This window comes from Euphorbia lathyris, chromosome 2 (genome assembly GCF_963576675.1).
Source record: "Euphorbia lathyris chromosome 2, ddEupLath1.1, whole genome shotgun sequence".
NCBI lineage: Eukaryota > Viridiplantae > Streptophyta > Magnoliopsida > Malpighiales > Euphorbiaceae > Euphorbia > Euphorbia lathyris.
Genome location: NC_088911.1, coordinates 13,435,136 through 13,455,694, shown reverse-complemented (window position 1 = coordinate 13,455,694; position 20,559 = coordinate 13,435,136). Strand labels below are relative to the sequence as shown.

Below are 20,559 nucleotides of genomic sequence, written 5' to 3'. Positions count from 1 at the left end.
TGCACCTGACCCAAAACGTTAGGGATATTTGATGCGTAACAACCCGAGAATCCTGAAAATGGATGATTACGAGTCGAAAACATTATAATTTACGTTTTTTATAAAAAAAATCGTGAAAATAATGTATGACAATTGGACGATTTTGCATTTTTCGTCACCAAAAATTGAACGATTTTGCATTTTTTATCATAAAAATTTGAACAATTTTACATTTTTTGTCTAAAATTTTTTTACGTAGAATTTTGCCCCCCGCTCCCTCAAATCCTGGATTCGCCACTGGCTAGAACCGGAAAATGGAAAGAAGTGATGGGTGACTACTATTTTTAAAATGGTAAGAAGGAATAAAGTAGGATTTCAAAAGGCTAAGAATTTTTTTTACTATTTTCAAAAGGACAAAACATTTTCATCACTTTCTTCATATATTTTCCTATTCACTGACCTAAAATTTTCTTTTAACTTATTTTCCTAAGCAAACAAACACCAGAAAATCAGGAAAATATTTCTTACGTAATATGTTCCGGCAAAAAAAAAGTCCTTAAGGAAGATTGAAATCAAAATATGAATTGATATTGATGAAAAAATAACATAAAAAAGGTAACAACCGTATTGACTAAGTTCAAACAAGTATTATAGGTCCTAAGAGAAGAATAGAAATCTTCCCTTAGAGCACTTGCTAGCTTGGTACTATGTTCTGAAGGTATGAAAATGTGGGGACCCTTTGCGCGGTGGAATTTCTACAAGTGGAGTGATCGGTGGATGAAAGAACGTCTCGTTCGGGTATGAAATTATAGGCCTTGGTGGCAAATATTCGACTAACCCGAGTGTCTTTCGCAATTATTCGACTAAAGTATAGGTTAGCTAGACCTATAATGAATTAAGCACCCAATCTAACAATCCTCTAAACAATCTATTGCATGCAATAGAGGCGGAGAACCACTTGCATCCACCAGCCTTAGACCGACTTCAGCCCGTAGAGTGACTACTCACTTATGCTCATACTTGAAATAAAGAGAATAAGTAAAGATAACATAAAGAGAAACTTGATTAAAGTGTGAGATCACTAAGGATCTCACTTTAAAATACAACTAAACTTAAAAGTAGCAAGATAGATGTGTACCTTAGCTTCCTATAAGGAGATATATAAAGGATCACAAGGATACAAAATAAAGTACCAAACAAAATACAAGACAACAGTTGAGAACAATCTGCCGGAAATAAGAACGGTCTGAACTAAAGGACAAATATTCTACAACAAAAGACAAAACAGTCTGCAATAAGAGACAAAACAGCACAAGTAGACAAAGCTGCATTATAAAAGATAATGTTTCAATTTTCAATGTACCATTCAGGACACATGCAATGACTTTTGACTTAGAAAATTTAAATATCAGCTTTGGAACTCTATCTTCCTCCTTCCCAATTCTGCCTCTCATGACATCTCATCCTTCCCCCTGGTTTGACTGTTCTTGACTCCAGTTGAGCAAGCAGAAACATCAAAGAACAACATGTACGTATAAGGTAAATTATAAGGTATTTCGAATGTTAATTTGATCATTTAAGCACTAAAACCAGTCCTAAATCCTGTGATTATCATGGTATAATTTGCACTTTTCAAATACCAATCTTCATCTTTCATTTTGAATATGCAAATGATGAACATGAAGTTGATTGAAATTAATTCAAGTTTTGAAAGATTTTCCACTAAAGTGTACAGTAAGTACTTATGACCGGTCAACACTGGTCAACATGACATCTAAGCACATTTAACAACTTAAAAATAAAAAATGAGACTCATTAAATATATAATCACGTAAATATCTTTAGTGTTTTTACCTTCCATCATCTCCTCCATCTTTTAGCTTTTCTCTCATATTTCTCTCTCTAACCCCCCCCCCCCCCCCCCCTCTCTCTCTCTCTCTCTCTCTCTCTCTCTCTCTCTCTCTCTCTCTCTCTCTTTGACACCTTTCTCTCTACATATTTGTATATCCATTGCCTCAGACGAAGGAACACACCATTTGAAATAACCATGATATATATAATAGAACCTCTTTAAATTGAATTTGGTTATTCACGGTTAGATTTAGACTTATTGAAATCCTACGTTAATAAGTCTAGATATATATAATAGAACCTCTTTAAATTGATACTTGGTAAATTAATACTCTTTAAGATAATATGTTTCTCCACTTTCACTTTGGACCAGTTGAAAATTAACAAATTTCGATAGGATAATATATTTTCAAAAGACCTTTTTATCTAATATAAGGTCCCATTAATATCATAAATTAATAATTATATAAACTTACACAAATATAACTTAGACAATTTAGTAAAATATGACTTTCTTGTTTATTTTTTCTTAATATTTAAGTTTAGTTGATCTTTAACATTTTTTCTTGCATCCAAAATTTCTATCACCGTCATACATTAAATATTGTTAGTAAAAATACAATGAATAATAATATATAATTACTAAAAAACAATGAACATTATTTATTAGTTTCCACTGATATTATATACAATAAATCTATATTTTAGATTAATTCAATTAATTAATATGATATATAAATTTTTATAAGATACAACGTTTTTATGTAATCAAAATTTAACTTAGATAAATTATAAAAACCTCTTTAAATTAATAAATATTGTATTAATTTATCGATTAATTAATAAATACTTATTAATTAATATCTCTATAAAATAATAAATATTATGGTCGTATAGAGTTTTTCTTTCTGAAATGAAAAAGAAGACAGTTTTGTGACAATTATTAAACTTTTGTGATATTTTTGAAACATATTTGACATGGTATTATTCAAGGATTAATAATTAAATGTAGAAATAAAAATGAGGGGTCAAAAGTCGAATTTACCCTGCAAAAATCCAGAGTAGAAAAAATGAAAGAGGATAGGATAGGGATAGATTGTATAGGCAACAGTGGCTCCATTGTGTAGGAAGGAGCAGTAGAAGTGAGATAGTTGATGGATGGGAATATGTACCTTTAATGCCCAACCCACCAACATGCCTCCACCATCTAACCATTCTCTTTCTTCTTTTAAGCTATAAAAACACTATTTTGGTTACAATAGTAAATTTATAACTATTTATAAGCCCATGAGATTTATATATTATTGATGGGTTTTTTTTTTAAAAAAGGAAATTTTATTAAGAATCCTCGAAATAAGGGGAATATGAGTCCACATCCACAACCAGACTTAAAACCGGCAGTTTTCGGTAGAGTATACGCTACAAGATTTTTTGATCGACTAACATAACTGATACGACAGTTAATGATATCCGCATAAAGAGATTTACAATCAGAGATAATAAAACCGGCAATTCTCGCTAGAGCATGCGCTACACGGTTTGTTGATCGACTAACAAAACTGATATGACAATCAATGACATCCGCATAAAAGGATTTACAATAAGAGATAATAAAACCAAGTATAGAATTTATCTCATCTATATTATAAAAAGCATTAACAAATGTTTGAGAATCAGATTCCACGATACCATCTTAATAATTGTGCTCTTTCAACCTGATGAATTGTTAAGAGATTAATGTACAATTAATTAAGTTCAAGATCATAAAACATGAATCAAACATCATAATCACATCAACCGAATTACGATCTATGAAGATTAGTTTCACATTATAAGTACCTCATCTAGGATTCCCAAGTAGAAACTCTGATTTGCAATCACAAAAAAGTAATCTGAGAGATGAGAGGACGAGTTTTCTGTTTCTTAGTTTTACAGTAACTAACCATGAAAAAGAACGATTCTTTTTCTTTATATACAGAATGAAAAGTCATGTATTTTCATTCAATCGGGTCGGGTCCAATCGGGTCGGGTCCCATCAATGGTGACCCACTTGAAATATTCAACACAACCAACTCAACTCTTCCCGCATATTATGACACTCAACAATAAGGGTCTAAGGAACAGGATAAAAGCTCATCTGACACAACGACCAGGTTACTAGACTTATCTTTGATAACAAAACCAAAATCAGCTGTGCTTGAGTAGGGAAAATCGCATCATCTATATTACACTTCAATATACCAGGCGAAGACAGACACTACTTAACAGATGGACGGGCAGTCGAAGAAGACAAACCAACAGGCATCGAACATAACTGCGCTTGGAAATGGGAATTAGGATAATACCTAGTTCTATATACCCGAGCCACTAGGGAAGTATGATGATTCAAAAGTATCCACCCTTATTTTGCAACCAGAGCCAAATTAAAATCCCTCATTTTCCTGAAACTCATTCCACAAACAGACTTTTCAACGCATAATTTATCTGATGAAGTCCATCGGATGCCTTGCCATCTCCACCATTCGAGCCCCACTAAAATGAGTTCATCAGACGCTCAAGCTCCGCACAAAGTAACTCAGCTTTCGGAAGGAATTTACACATTCCTCGGCAGTTCCAACTTAGAGTACTCATTAATTCCGATGACTACCAAATCGTCAAAAGCGAGACATTCTTACTCATTTTTAAATACCAACTCGTCAAAAGCATGAAACTCATTTTCTTAATTATAAAGTTAATTATTATTTCACTTTATTTCTCCATTATGTTATTACTTATTATACATTATGCTATCGAGTATTATTAATATATAAATTTACATATATACATATGATATCGTAGTGGCAGAGCCAGCTCAAAGACTGGGGCTTTGGGCCCCCCCGACTACTAGCTTTGCTTTTGAGTAATAGTGGTTCCATCCCTTATAACCCCTTAATATTAATTTATATTTACACTTTTTAATGTTATTTCAATGTTTCAAAGTGGTTAAGTTAGTTTAAAATTTATATTACAATGTAAGAGGTTATGGGTTCAAATTTCATGCTCATTTCATTTTATAAATTTTATTTGAACTTTATTTGTAAAAAAATTATGTAAATATATTACTATCATTAATTATTTTCATGGACTCTTTATCTTTGTAACACTTTTAAACTCATTATACCATATCTCATGAAGAAAAAAAAATCAATTTTTTACTTTTTTTATTTTATTTTTTGAAACCAAACAAAATGGTGTTTAAGCACTCAAACCAGAATCATTACAAATGATAGAAACCAAGAAAATTGGGATAGAAAAATAACTAAAGAAACTAGCATTTGACCGAGTATGCCTAGCCACAGCATGAGCCGCTTCGTTCGCTAATCTTGAAACAAAGGTCACATTATAATCTGGACGCCTGAATAAAACCTGTCTAATGTCTTCAACAACCCCACCCACCTCCGAACGATCAGGAGCAACACCAAGTAATTTATCAGTAATAATCTTAGCATCACTCTCAAAAATCACATTACTGAAGTGCATAGAATCACACCAATCCATAGCTTTTTTAATTGCAATAGCTTCAGCAAGAGGGACAGAAATAACACCCGACCCAACACTACTAAAGCAAGCCAAAAACTTACCGGACTGATCTCTAATTACCACCCCTGCTCCATACCGCTCCTCGTCCGTGAACAAAGATGCATCCACATTGCACTTTACAAAACCGATCGGCGGCCTCTGCCATGTCCCCTCAACTGCACTACCAGGAGACCTCCCCGACCTACCAACACTAGAATTGGCTGCCTTCCACTCCGTCAACATCACACTAGCCCGCCTAACCACCCCATCCACACTTTCACCTTGGGTATTCCAAAGAACCATGTTCCTATTTTCCCAAATAGCCCAAAGCAAAGCAACATACTTAGCCACCAAATCCGCGCAAATGACGACCTTAACAACTCCAAAGCCCAATCCTCCACCCAATCCCACTCGACCCCTGGCCCAATGAGCCCCACCTTCTGCCAACATGCTCTTGCAAACTCTCAACCTGCAAATAAATGCCATTCATGCTCAACATCACTCTTACAAACCACACAGTCAATTGGGATCGGTATTCGTCTATGAGAAAGGCGAAGACGCAAAGCTAAGACTCTAGCACAAAAATGCCACAAAAACAGACGAACTTTAGGCGGGATATTTAACCTCCAAATCTTTTGCCATCCCAAGTGTTGTACATCCCCCGAATGGAGATAAGCTAGCCTCCTATACCCGGATTTGATAGAATAAGAACCATTTGAGCTAAAATGCCACAAGATCGAATCATCTCTATTACTGAACGACACCAACATGTTAAGAATACACTCCCTTTCCCCCGGATCGAACCATTGCTCAACCTTCCCCTTATCCCAAAGACGGGTACCAGTAATAAAGAGATCTGACACTACTGCATGTCGGTTCTCTTCTGTACAAGCGGATTCAACCATTCTCTTTTCTTCATTAATGAGCCAAGGATCTCTCCATATAGAGATTTGATCACTCCGACCAATTCTCCACCTCACTCCATCTCTAATAACCTGCAAGGAACACCAAATACTCCTCCAAACTAAACTTGGGTTATTACCCAATTGAGAAGATAAAAATGACGTGTGAGGATAATATTTAGCTTTGAATAAACGGCTCACAAGCGACATAGGATTCTCAAGCAGCTTCTATCCCTGTTTTTCAAATAGAGCAAGATTAAAGTCATTGAGATTTCTGAAACCCAACCCACCATTATCCTTCCCAACACACAATCTGTCCCAACTACACCAATGAATTCTCCTAGCTCCATTCCCCTTCGTTCCCCACCAAAAAGAGTTCATCATTTTCTGTAGCTCATCACATAAAGACTTGGGCAGCATAAAAGTACTCATACAAAACATAGGAAGAGAATGAGCTACAGATTTTAATAACACCTCTTTACCAGCATTAGAGAGAAAACGGTAAGACCAACTCTTAAATCTTTTTAACAATCTTTCTTTTAAAAAGTCGAAGATAGCTTTCTTAGATCTCCCAACTAAAGAAGGTAGCCCCAAGTACCTCCTCGTGTTGAAAGGAAGATGTATCCCCTAGAATTACCTTCACCATCTCCTGACAATCAGTGGGAATATTAGCACTGAAGAAGCTACCTGACTTCTAAAGGTTAACCGCTTGACCTGACATAAGCTCATAAGACTGAAGAATATTGCACACCACCCTACACTCGGCTTCAGAGGCTTTAAAGAACAACATACTATCATCTGCAAAGAACAAATGAGAAATGGTAGGGGCAAAAGGGCAAACTCAACAACCAGTGATAGCTCCGTCAGATTCTGCCTGTGAAATAAGTCTAGATAATACCTCAGCACAAATGATAAAAAGATAAGGAGAAAGTGGATCTCCCTGCCTAAGACCTCTCTCGGCGATAATCGGACCCACCACCTCAGAATTAACAATAATTTCATAAGACATAGTAGAAACACACGTCATCATCCAGGAAATCCAAATTGGGTCAAATCTCATCCGAAGTAGTACGGCTTTTAGGAAACCCCAATCAACCCTATCATAAGCCTTACTAATATCAATCTTTAAAGCAACTTCCCCCTTTCCATTTCTACAGTTCCTTTTCATATAGTCGAGGGATTCAAAAGCAATTTGAACACTATCAATAAGTGACCGACCCGGGACAAATGTCGATTGACTCTCAGAAATGATCTCGGGCAAGAAACACTTCAACCAATTGGCTAACACCTTAGCAATTAGCTTGTAAAGAACATTATAAAGTGAAATTGGTCTAAAGTCGGTCATACGCTCGGGACTATCACATTTAGGAATCAGTGTAATAATAGTCTCATTAAGCTTTTCAGGGAGTTCATGTCGATCTAGCCATCCACAACAAGCATCAAAAATATCCATGCTAATGGTAGGCCAAAAATGCTGAAAAAATCTCGGGTTAAGCCCATCCGGCCCCGGTGCTTTATCAGCCTGCATCTGAATTAATGCATGGGTAAACTCCTCAAAAGAGAAAGACTCGGTAAGCACTCTATTCATCTCAGGAGATACCACAATTGGGACCGCCTCAATTGCATCAAAATTAGGAAGAGGAGAAGAAGAAAATAACTCGGTAAAATACTTCAAAGCCACCACACCTTTATCCCGCTCTTCAATCTGAACATCACCATGGCAATCAATCAGTGAATGAATGAAATTAACCTGCCTACGAGAGGCAACACATGCATGAAAGAAAAGTGTATTACGATCACCCTCCTTAAGCTAGAAAGCTTTTGCTCGTTGCCTCCAATACACAGCCTCCTGATCTAGAACCTAACTCAACCTATTCTTACTATCTTGGAAACGCTTGATGGAAATCCGGTCCGTCCTATCTTGGAGCTGCTCTAATACTTTTTTGTACATGCTAATCTTCTACTGAAATCGAAACTTATAATCTGCCCCCCATCTTTCAGCAATAGCGACACACGCCCTAATCCTTCCCGAGATTGGGCCACCATAGCTATTCTGCCAACACGATCTGACAGCATCATCAAACCCGACCTCTTTAAACAGTGCAGCCTCGAACCTAAACCGATAAGATTTCATTCTAGGAACAACATGACAGAATTCGAGAAGAAGTGGAGAATGATCAGAATAGGATGCAGTTAGATTTGTCAACCTATAGTTAATAAATCGTGCCATCCAGCTTCCCGAACCCAATGCCCTATCCAGCTTTTCATGAACTCAATTAGCCGAACCCCTGTCTTTTTCCCAGGTGAACCTACTCCCCCTCATAACAAGCTCATGAAGATCGTTACAGTGAACAACATTAACGAATCTATTAATCAGGTAGGGTGGGTAGTCAGGACCACCAACTTTCTCATCCATATGCATAATATAATTGAAATCACCGATAACCACACTAGGCAGAATTGAACCATGCAAAATAGACCCGAGAAGTGACCAAGACTCAGCTTGTCTACCTCTATCAGCAAAACCATAAAAACCCAACAAACGCCAAGACCCCATCCTCCTATCTTGGACATCAAGTTCAATATGGTGATCAGAATAGCTTTTGATCCCATAACCCAAAGCACCTCTCCATAACATAGCAAGACCCCCACTATGCCCCCTACCACTAACAATAAAACAACCATCAAAACCAAACTGACGCCTTAACCTCTCCATACGCCCACTATCCACCAAAGTTTCCATCAAGAACACCACATGCGGCCTGTGAGTCTTTAATAACTCACCTAAAACCCGAACTGCCCGGGGGTTGCCGAGACCCCGACAATTCCAACTAAGGCAAGTCATTTCCCCCAACGGGTTTGATCCCCAAAAGACAAATATAAAAGAGAGAAGAAAAATCAGAAAAAGAGAAGAAAGAAGACAAATTTGAGAGAGAGAAGATAGATCTGAAAGAAAGAAAACAGATTTGAAAGAGAGAAGACAGATCTGAAAGAGAGAAGATAGATCTAAGAGAGAGATCAATTTTTTACTTTTGAGAGTCAAATAACTTAATTTCTGAATTACATTTTAATTTATAACAATCCTAACAAAAATATAACTAAAAATAAAAAAAATGTAAAAATGTTATATTTTTTTTAAAAAAAGAGCACTGAACTTGTAGAAAATTAAATATGTCTAGTCTTTTCACACTTGCATTTTTAATTTGTTTAGCCAATACACAAAAACAACGAAGTTTTAGCGTGTTAGAAGCTAAAAAAAGCCAAAGTCGAAGCTAATATGAGCAATGATGAGGCATAGAAGAATTAAAAAATGGCTATTTTCAAGGCTCCCAAAGTGGACGAGATCAAGAGTACCGTCACCAAAACGAAACCAAAACATTCAAACTCACCTCACCCCTTTGGAAAAAAATTAGAGAAAGACCTTCACCGCTTGAAATGTGAATCCGAGCATCTCAAAAAAGTACGTAATCATTTTGAAGGTGATGAAAATGTTCTTAAGGAAAAGGTGGCCATGCTTGAAAATCCCTTGGTGTAGAAAACTTTTATGTGTTGATTCTTATGGAAGACATTATTGTATAGAAGTCAAATTCCAGGGTTCTTCAAGAATCCATAGATCAATTGTCGTTGGAGGTAGATATGACTACAAGGACATCGTAGGCTAAATCGATAACGAATCATGATCCTTAGGAAACTTAGGGAGAAGTATTATGACACTGATTTTCAGTTCTAGGGAATGTGTGGCCTTCGGAAGACGATGGATAGATAGATAAAGCTCCAAAACTTGGAGAGTTCCCGGATCTAAAACTTGGCTAATCGTGTTGTTGTATTTCCCATTTTTGTATGATTATTGTTTTGATATCAATAAGAATGGTGTTTATTCAATGTAGTAGTGAATTTCTTCTAATTTACGTATTTTAATTGATTTTATTAAGTTATTTACTTCAGCTTTGTATGATAAGTAATCAGAGAATAAGTTCTTGCTAATTGAACATGTCTAGCTTTCCTTGCTCTATTATTCGGTCTAGCTCAAGAGCCATCTACCGACATTCTTCGGTGTCTTGTCCATTGCTCTTACGGAATTCATAGTACATTTGTTTGCTTCGACAACATGAGTGTTTGAGCTTTGGTGGAAATTCAAACTGTTGCTTGTTCTTTTCCACCTAGTATAAAATTTATTTTCTAGGAGCATTTAGTGGCGCAAAGTCGCGCTCTTCCTGCTCTCATGGTCTTCTTTGACCTCTTTTCGTGTCATTCTTAGACAGATATTTTCTGCTGTTGCATCCACAACTTTGTCCATATTGAGGAGCCTAATCTGGATTGTGGTCTTTTGGAATCTCTCAATCCACCCTGAGAGGTTTTCATTCGATTCCTAGATCGAGTAGTTTGGATCTTGCATGGTCTTGCTCTCCGGTGTTGATGGGATCAAGACGTTGTTTAGCTGAGTTATGGCCATGTTTCTTCAGTCCATGCCCATATATAGCACCATTTTGGCATGGCATATCTGAGATGAGCTTTGTAGATCCTTCTGATACTTGAGATAAGACAGAAAAAAGTTTCAAAAATAGGTCTGAGACTGGTGACCTCACTATGATGATTAAGTTAACAAGGTTAAAGGAGAAATGATATGGAAGATAATGAAATGAGTAGTGAAAGAGAACGTGTCTTTTCCTACACCGTGCACTTTTCTGTTTATAGTGTGACATGTAGTATGTCTTAGAGGAGCTCGATTCCACGTGTCGTTCTCTTAATGGAGAAGGCTGTTTGGCAACTTGAAATGAGTTTCACTAATCGCATATGCTATTTGCGATTCTAGACGTAGAACCAGGGTCGGATATGACATTAGTGGTTACTTCTTCAAGGACCATTCTTATTGGTCCATGTACTTGTAATTTATTTATCATAATATCATAAACCGTGTATTTTAATTTTTTCATAGGAGGGTGAAATCAAACCCACAAACTCACATTTCTAAAACTATATATGTATCAACTATGATCATTTGGTAAATATTTAGTCTAACCATTACTTATAACCAATGTGCAAGAAGAAAGATAAAAATTCTCTTTTACAAACAAACCATTAAATAGTGTCCAACATTGTCGAGTAACACCACCATTTCATACTGATTTTAATTCTTTACCTAATAGGGCGGTACAAGATATTCTTTGATTAATTTAGAGCTCACTTTGCTTTGCTCAAAATAATATCCTTTTCTTTGTGAAAAAACTCTTAAATAAAGTTGGATTAAAAGAATTACGGATCTAATGTTCTCGTTTAAATAGTCACGGCCTATCAAATTAGTTTAAAATATCATTTAATTCTTATTGAGATGTGATTGCAATCAATAAATTTACACTTACTATTTCCTCAATAAGGGGTTGTTTGTTTATTCAATTTCATCTTCCTATATTGCTTTATGAAAGTATTAATTGTTCAATATTTACATTTTTCCAACAGTATGAAATCCCTATTTTTCTAACAGTAAATCGTAACAGCAGACAATAAACAGCGGCTAAATCAAACAGTAACACCGGTCCACCGCTAAAACCCGTGATATAATTACGAGATTTTTTGCTTTTGAAACCGGACTTGAGAATATATAACATTATTAAGAGGAAAAAAATCAGTTTAGAGTCACAAATCTAATAACTATTAATTGACATTCAATCAAAATCAAAACACAGTGAATTGCCATAAATACACCTTATTATTCCCCACAAAACCAACTCCAATTCTTCCTTTCCTCTTCTCTCATTACCAAAATGCCCAACCCAACTCTATCCTCAACATTCCTCCTCTCCTCCGCCTTCATCATCATAATCTCCCTCTCCGGCCACCCAAACTCCGTTCTCTCCGCCGCCACCCGGCGGCGAACCAACATCAAACACTTATGCAGCAACACAACCTATCCAGGCCTATGCATCCAATACCTGACAATAGTACCAAATTCAGCCAAAAAAACTCCGAAAGATCTAGCCAAATCAGCCTTAATCGCAAGCCTTTACAGAGCTCAATTCACGAGGCTCCATATCCTGAAAGTATCGAAGAAATTCCGGCGAATTAGAGATCGAGGTGTGCGTGGAGATTGCTTGGAACTTTTGGGGGATACTGTGGATTCACTTTGCAATTCGATTTTAGAACTGAGCAAGCTGCGAAGAGGGAGAGGGAGAGGAAATGATTTGATGTGCGATGATCGGTGCCATGTGAGTAATATTCAGACGTATTTGAGCTCGGCGGTGACGGATGCGTCGGATTGTGTGGGGGAATTTGATGAGTTTGTGAAGAGGAAGAAGATGGGGAAAGTTATGGCGACGGTTAAGGCTAAGGCTTTGAATGTTGAACAGGCCACTACTGTTGCTCTAGACTTGTTTTGCCAATTTGTTGCTGCTTGTGATTGAGATAAAATGCCACCGAAATTTTACGGGTCCGTTCAGATGATGTCATATCAGTCGTTGGATTGATGTTATAAGAGAGGTCGGGATCAATATTGGTTTAAGTTTGTTATAGAAATTTTACAATTATGATAAAAAAAAAGAAAGGGAAGAAAAACATTTGTAATTTTCGATTTTTGTTGATTAAGTTTACGGTCTTTTCATTCGAAATATTGAATTCTATCAATTAAATTGTATATGGAAAGTGTCTCGTTACTATTAAAAATTAAACTCGATAAAAAAAAAAAGCTTGACTCGTTTCATCCGACTTTGAAATTGCATTTTTTATTGTTGAAAGTGAAATCTTGACGGTTATGGTCTACATTATATTTACTTAGTATGAAGTTAACAAAAATACTTGTGGTTTGTTCGATCTATAAATGCAGTCTCATGGTTTAAAAATTTGTAAACAAATTATTGTTATTTACGGTTAAAAGAATTTGTGAATCAAATATTTTTTATCGATAAATAATTTTAGTTTTATTTTTTTTTTGGTAAGAAATAATTTTAGTTTTATTAATTTATAGTGAGAATTTATATGTAAAATAATTAATAAAATTAATTATTTTAATTGTTTAGAATCGTTTATTTTTAAAGTAAATAGTCGTCACAATAATATTTTATGAAATCACTTGCAAATTATATAAACACCAACTCCTATTTATATGTTTTCAAATCACAGGAATGCATTTATAAATTAATTTTATTTCTTACTTTACTCTTATATTCATATATAAAAAAAATATTTTCCAATTGTTTTTTTTTTTTTTTTTGATAAAAATGCATACATCATTTTATAGATAAGAAAACAACAAGTACAATAAAAAAAGTAAGAAATAAAACCTTATATAAGTAAGGGCTATGCCTAGTACAGAATCCACAAAGTAAGAAAATGACTACAAAGAGCAAAATAAACCATTAAAGGTACAAATAAAACAAACAACAGATTGAACATATACTTCTTGAAACTCCAAATTTATAGAGAAGCAGATGTAATCAAATCTTCAACATTTAAACCCTTCTGAATCTTCGGATCTGGATCCTTTCTTTTGCAACCACGTAGATGTAGTGATCTACGAATAAGATCTACCATTTCTGTCCTTGCTAAATCAGAAAATGTTATAAATGAAAAGATAATAAATAACAAATGCAATTCAAACGGAATAAGAGATTCGGTGAAATATATACAATCCAACTACAATTTATTGAACAAAGAAAAAGAAAAATAAAACAATAAAATGATGTAAGGAGAAAAAAAGGAAGACAATTTTCCTTCTCTCTCCTCAAATAGAAGACTACAATCCGAAAAAGAAGAAAATCCAATTAACAGGAAGATGAATTGATGAAATTAGTGAAGAATTGATGAAAATTGAAGAGAAAAGGAAGCAGTTTTCCCATTGTTAAATATATGGAAGTTTGATATTTATAGTTTAACTATTTTTGGTGATAAAATATTCAATATGTAGAATTATAATTAGTTGAGGTGTCAATTTGTTAAATTGAAAGATAAAATCAACAAACAAAATTAAAAATATCATAGGTTTAGAATATGATATTTTAATGATAATAAATAATAATTAATATTAATTGACTAGACCATCTATTTTGATAAACATAAAGGCCATTAACCTAAAGTGAGTGTAATATTAAGCAAGGGTGATTGGGTCTATTAAAAACTAGTACAGACAAATTTACTACTACTTCACCTATTTTGTTTCCCATTATATTTATGGCATTGCCCTCACCTAATCCAATAAGCCAAAAAGAAATTTCCTTACATGAAGTCTTTTTTTTTTTTAATTATTTTTTAAAAATTTGCGCAATGCGCTGACATTAAAGAAGAAAGAAAAACCTCCACCAGACCCGGATGTGATTCGAACTCATGACATCCCTAGTTATAGGTAAGCTCTCAACCACTAGGCTAAGAGCTTCACCACTCCTTACATGAAATCTTTAGTCTTTCATTTAAATGCATAAAGCTTCTAATAATAATGTACATTATTAGCGAGATAGATTTTATTAGTTCTCTAAACTTACTTAAAGTAACATAATTAACTCTCAAATATATAAAAAAAAAGACTAAAATTTTAATAAATAGAAAATTAATTTGTTTTATAGATTTAGAATCATCTTAATTTTGCTTTTTTTTATATATAGATTTGGACACATTAAAATATATAGGCCTAATACACAAATAACCCCCTAAACTTGTCCAAATGTTGCAACTGCCCCCCTCAACTTTCAATTGTAACAACTTACCCCTTAAACTTGTCCAATTGTAAAACATAACCCCAAATTGAGAATTTTTTTACCCCGTATTTGAAGCAACCGTAAAAAAGTTTCTCCGGATTCGTATCACGCCAAAAATCTGATTATCATACTCCACGAACGTTCCAGATTTTGCATTTCACGTGTTTCTTCAATTGCACTCCATGTCAGCAATTTGGGGTTGTGTTTTACAATTGGACAAGTTTAAGGGGTAAGTTGTTACAATTGGACAAGTTTAAGGGGTAAGTTGTTACATTTGAAAGTTGGAGGGGTCAGTTGCAACATTTGGACAAGTTTAGGGGGTTATTTGTGTATTAAGCCAAATATATACTACTGTAACCAAGTTCAATAAGCTAATAGATCATTGTAAGCAAATTTAGAGGTTAGTAGATTATTTTAAGCAAATTTAGATAGCCAATAAATTATTTTAAATAAGCTTACAGAGCTAACGAGATATTATGTAAATTCGGGACCAATGGAGTTTTTTAGCCAAGTTAAAGTTCAAGGGGCTAATGATATGATATGTTAAGCTTTTTTATTTTTTATTTTATTGCATTAAATCCTTGATTCTTCAGTTTTGGTATATTAAACTCTTGATCTTTTATTTAAATATATAAAGTCTCTGATTTTTATTTTTTGTCGCATTAAGCCCCTGATAACCAAAAAATTTAGTTTTAAATATACAACTCGGATAATACTATTCATTTCACAATTGAAAGAAATTTTGATATAATTTCAAGAAATGAATAACGCTTTTTTTAATTGAATTAACTAATTTGACAAGCACAGACTTAATGAAACAAAAAAATTGAAAGATCAGTAGTTTCGTGTCATTTTTTAGCATAAAATAAAGTAATAATGTTTCCAAGTAGATATTGCATTTGATATGGGTTGATTTTATTTTCAACATCATCTTTATTATAATGGATTTGTGTAAGGATGGCATATGAAGAGCCACAGAAGAATCAGAAGCTCTTTTGAAGTTGATAGATATTAGTGTTGTGTTTACTTTATACCATATATATAGAATAACATCCACTTTCTATTGTGCTAAAATTAATTAAATAAATTAATAAAAAGTCTTTACTCTTTTTTAAATAAAGAAAAGCAGAATACAAAAATCTTAAGAAAAAAAAAAAGCAATTTGGGCTTCTCCTGAATTCAAAATTGGTATTCTTTTGAAACAGCCCACATCCACCAAACCTCTAGCCTGCATTCAAAAAAATTGATAAAATATATCATTATGAATATAATTGATCTGTTTCCTTATAACAAATTTATTTTAGGTAAATGTCCAATAATAGGGTTTAATTAAAGAATCCACTATAATACTAATTTAAACCTATATCAGTAATCAAAACCATTCATAAGTGTTTGATTGCTATTTTTCATACTTCTGTTTACCTTTTTCATTTCAAAATGAAGAATTTTTGTGTGTTTAGTTATAGACTTCCTATTTGTTTTTTATACCTGAAAATTAGCTTTTTACAAAAGTAGAGAATCTTTGCTTTTTGAAAAAGCAGTCTTTTCCAACAATAGATAAATCAAACGAGCCTTTAATTTACATGCAAATCCGATGATTGAATTATCAAATTCAGTGTAAGATGTTGACACTAGTATTTAAAGCATACGAATAATTTTCTTAGTTGCATCAATATCTAATATAGAATTCAGTGGGTGAATTACGATATAGAAGAACTAAAAGAGAAATTCATACCGACTGCTTTCCGGCAAAAAGAGAGAAGAACAATGAGAACGGCGAAAGCTGCTACTGAACCAACGATGATGGCTACTGTTTTTCCTACTGCATCTTCGTTGGATGAATCTATTACAATTTAAACATTACAACATGTGATGGAATTGCTCGATGATTTGCAGTATTAATATAAAATAAATTAACTAACATTTTTTTTTGTCACCTCATCAAATTTATATTTCACATCAATAAAAGTCCTTAATTCAAAATAGTATAATTTCAGCAAAAGTCGATAAAAAAAACTCACGTTAATAATGACTATGACTAATACAGTTAATCAAATTTCTGATTTTACTAATTTTTTTATATTAAAAGTACGAGCTTTCTCTACTTGTAAATGCATAGATCTTTTTCCCCTTAATTATGAGGTGTTTGCCTTTTCATATTAAAAATGAAAGTCTTAAGTATTTTATTAGTGAATTACTATTTGCTTTTTATACATGAAAATTAGTTTTTTCCAACAGTAGGGAATCACTGTTTTTTTTTACAGTAAACTGTAACAATAATAAACAACAAGTAAACCAAACGGTCCCTATATTTACATATAATACAAGATAAAGAAAACAAAAGATTTGCTACTTTAATTTGAGTGGTAGGAAGTATTAGTTAGTAAGACATTATTTATGTTCTTTCTAGTTGAATGAGTAGCACTTTTTTATTCATCCATACATATTATTGTTTTGGGAATGATTATCCAATAAAAGATTCCATCTTTTTATTCTTTTCTTATCAATGGATTTTTAGAGCAAAGCATAGCATTTGATTCTTCCAATTTACATGGTTCAAATTTCTAATTGACCTAATCACCATTCAAAAAAGAAAAGTGCCTAGAAGAAACCAACAAACTAAAGTGATGCTTTGCTTTACAAAAAAAAAAAGTTCTTGTTGACTCATATTAGAATAAATACACTAATGGTCCTTGAATTATAACATTCTTAATCGTATTCACTCAAAAACTTTATTTCTTTAAAGTTGAATTTTATATTGTTGTAACATTATTAACCCTAAAGTTTAAATCATAATTTCATTGATTTTTTAGTGGAATTTTGTTGATTTTAACTTTAACATAAAATTTAAGAATGTTTATGTTAAAAATATATAATTTAAAGATTATACTAACATTAATAGTAATATAATATGATATTCATTATTACCTTATTCTGTTTTGACAATTTTATATTCTTCAAAGTGGTAGTTGCTATTAACATAACTTCTAATCTTTTACATATTCTTTTCTTATCATCAAAAAATATTATGCGAAAAAGAAAAGACATATTATATGAATTTTTACCTTATTTTCAATTATAACTATACATATTACGCTACAAAACTAACATTATGGTTAAATTTTAACATTAAAATCGACTAAAAATGTACAGTTTCTTTGGTTCACATCTATGTGACAAATAAAACTTTATCATTTAATCTATCTTACCCTCGCTCTTTTATTAAATAAGAATCTAAAGTATGTGACTATAATTGATTGATATATCAATATAACAAAAAAAAGTGACTAAAGAACTTAAACAAATGAAAAAGTTGTTCAATAATGTTTTTATTTACCACATTACATTATGATATAATGTAGGGAAAATTAACCAAAAGTTAGTAAAATTTGGTGATTTGTTTCACAAATGTCACTAAATTTCATGGTTTTGCAGTGAATTTCATATTTGATTTTAAAAAGTTCTTTTAATCTATTTGTGTGTAGAATCATATTTTCACACGATGTGTTGTTAAGTTGACATATAATTAATTATCTTTTAAATTAGAAAAAATGTATATTTAAACCGTCTGATCAATTTAATTTTTATTGGTTAAGTTTTTAATCTAATGAACATATGAAGTTCGTGATCAATTATTTATTTTTTAACATATTAAGCTCCTAATTTACAAATGAAGAAATTAAGTTATTGAACCATTATTAGACAATCCAGTTATGTGGGTTATTCCAATTCCATATAGCATGTCATTATATTAACATTTTAATTGACATATAAACTGTAATGTCATATCATTTCTTAACTATTTTACTTTCGATAAACAATGATATCCTACGAGTTTTACGTATACTGAATGAAGTTTGAATGATTCATATAATTAGCATGTTCAATAGAAACTTAACATGTTTAAAAATAATTGATGACTGCTTTAATATATCAATTTAAAATATTAAGGGCTTAATGTATTAAAAAAAAAATAGTTTGTCAATGACTCAATATATTAATTCGATAGATTACGGGTTAATAAAATTTGAAGTAAAACATTTTCGAAAAAAAAGAAAATTGAAGTAAAACCTGAGTGAAGATCATAATAGCCGGAAGCCCAGTACCGAGCATAACACTGTCCCAGAAAAACATCGGCGGCGGCCGCCGATCCACACAAATTCTTCAACATCCCAACAGCATTAGCCAAACAAGAAGAACAATCACCTGAATTCAAATCCCCCAAACACTGAGCATAACCTTCAACCAAACCAGAACTACTAACTCTAAACCCAATCGCCGTCTGCAAATCAGCAAGAACATCATCTCTCCGCCGAAAAAACTCAACATCATTATTCGCACTCCTACTACATTTCTTAAATTTCACACCCGTATCAATTTTCCCCAAAAAATCACCATGTTCATATCTCAAATAGCAACCCTCAAGTTGCAGAGCAGCGCCATAAGAGTAAGGACAAACAAGGCCGATCTGATTTACCGCACTTTGAATACATTTTGAGCAATCGATGATTTTCAAATCGCCTCTGCACTGGTATAGCCCGAACACGGCGGATTCCGGCGAGGATGAGGTCGAGTTTCCGATTGCGAAGCTGTTGTAAGCGGATTCGGAGGATGAGGATACGATTGAGGAAAGGAGGGAGTTGAGATTTGATTCGAATTGTGAATTGGTTTGGTATTTTTCTTGGGAGCAACCTGCGTAGATGAAGATGTGAGCCTGAACGGAGGAATTTCCATGGATGAAGAAGAGGGAAATGGAGAAGATGAAGAGTGAAGTGAAGTTGAGGAATGTTTGGATGGTTTTGTGAGTTGAAATTGAGTGTATGTTAAGGCTTTTCTTCAACATTTGTTTTTGTTTTTCTTTTTGTTTTGGGTTTGCTTTGATTATGAAAGAATGAGAATATGGGATTGCCTTTTGTTATTCTTGATTTCTTATTAGAAGAAAAAAAAAACTTTTATCATTTTTTAGATTCTTGTAATTAAGATGACATTGTTACTTCTGAACGTGCCCTACCCATTGGATCAATCCGGCGTCGTAATGAATCTACAAGTCAGAAGTGGTTCGAGTCCGACGAACTCGCTCTGATATGCCTAAGTCAATTATGATTGGATTGGATTAGATTGAAGAGTAAGAACTAGTTTAGAGATAGTAGTTAACATACTGAATCTTGTACTCATACTTGTCTATTTATAATGTTTGATTAGGTTAAAACTGTCACCTTTTTTATGAATTCTTATGAGTTTAGAGTCTGAATCCTGTGAGGAATCCTTTATCTCGTAGGATTCTAGAAGTTCCTCTTGTGATTGGGGATAAAGCCCTGCTTGCTGATCTTGGGCCTTTAGACGTTACTGGGCTGCACAATGTTGGACCTGGGTCGTTGTTGTTTTAGTCTTCGGCGGTCTATTTCCACACATGGCCTTTTATCTCAAAGGAGGGTGAGAATGATGTCATACATGTGATGTCATTTTGCATGATATCAGTTACTATTTGTTGTTGTTGATAGATAGATAGTGGATTCGATTTTAACTACTATATTTAAAATTAGATTTCGATTTAGGTCATCAGACTGCTAACATCAGAAACAAACGTG

General features: G+C 33.4%; 2 protein-coding genes across 2 annotated transcripts; one reads left to right on the top strand and one right to left on the bottom strand.

Annotated features, from left to right (window-relative positions):
• Positions 1-12,006: 12,006 nt before the first annotated feature.
• Positions 12,007-12,918, top strand: LOC136216717 (pectinesterase inhibitor 11-like). Its single transcript, XM_066003272.1, has one exon. It carries the CDS (start codon positions 12,053-12,055, stop codon positions 12,686-12,688), a length of 636 nt encoding a protein of 211 aa, XP_065859344.1. The 5' UTR covers positions 12,007-12,052; the 3' UTR covers positions 12,689-12,918.
• Positions 12,919-16,020: 3,102 nt separating this feature from the next.
• Positions 16,021-19,879, bottom strand: LOC136220266 (plasmodesmata-located protein 8). The gene is made up of 3 exons (XM_066008071.1): positions 19,043-19,879; positions 16,707-16,814; positions 16,021-16,199 (listed from the first exon to the last, which is right to left on the bottom strand). Exons 1-3 carry the CDS (start codon positions 19,812-19,814, stop codon positions 16,195-16,197), a joined length of 885 nt encoding a protein of 294 aa, XP_065864143.1. The 5' UTR covers positions 19,815-19,879; the 3' UTR covers positions 16,021-16,194.
• Between the last annotated feature and the right edge of the window lie 680 nt (positions 19,880-20,559).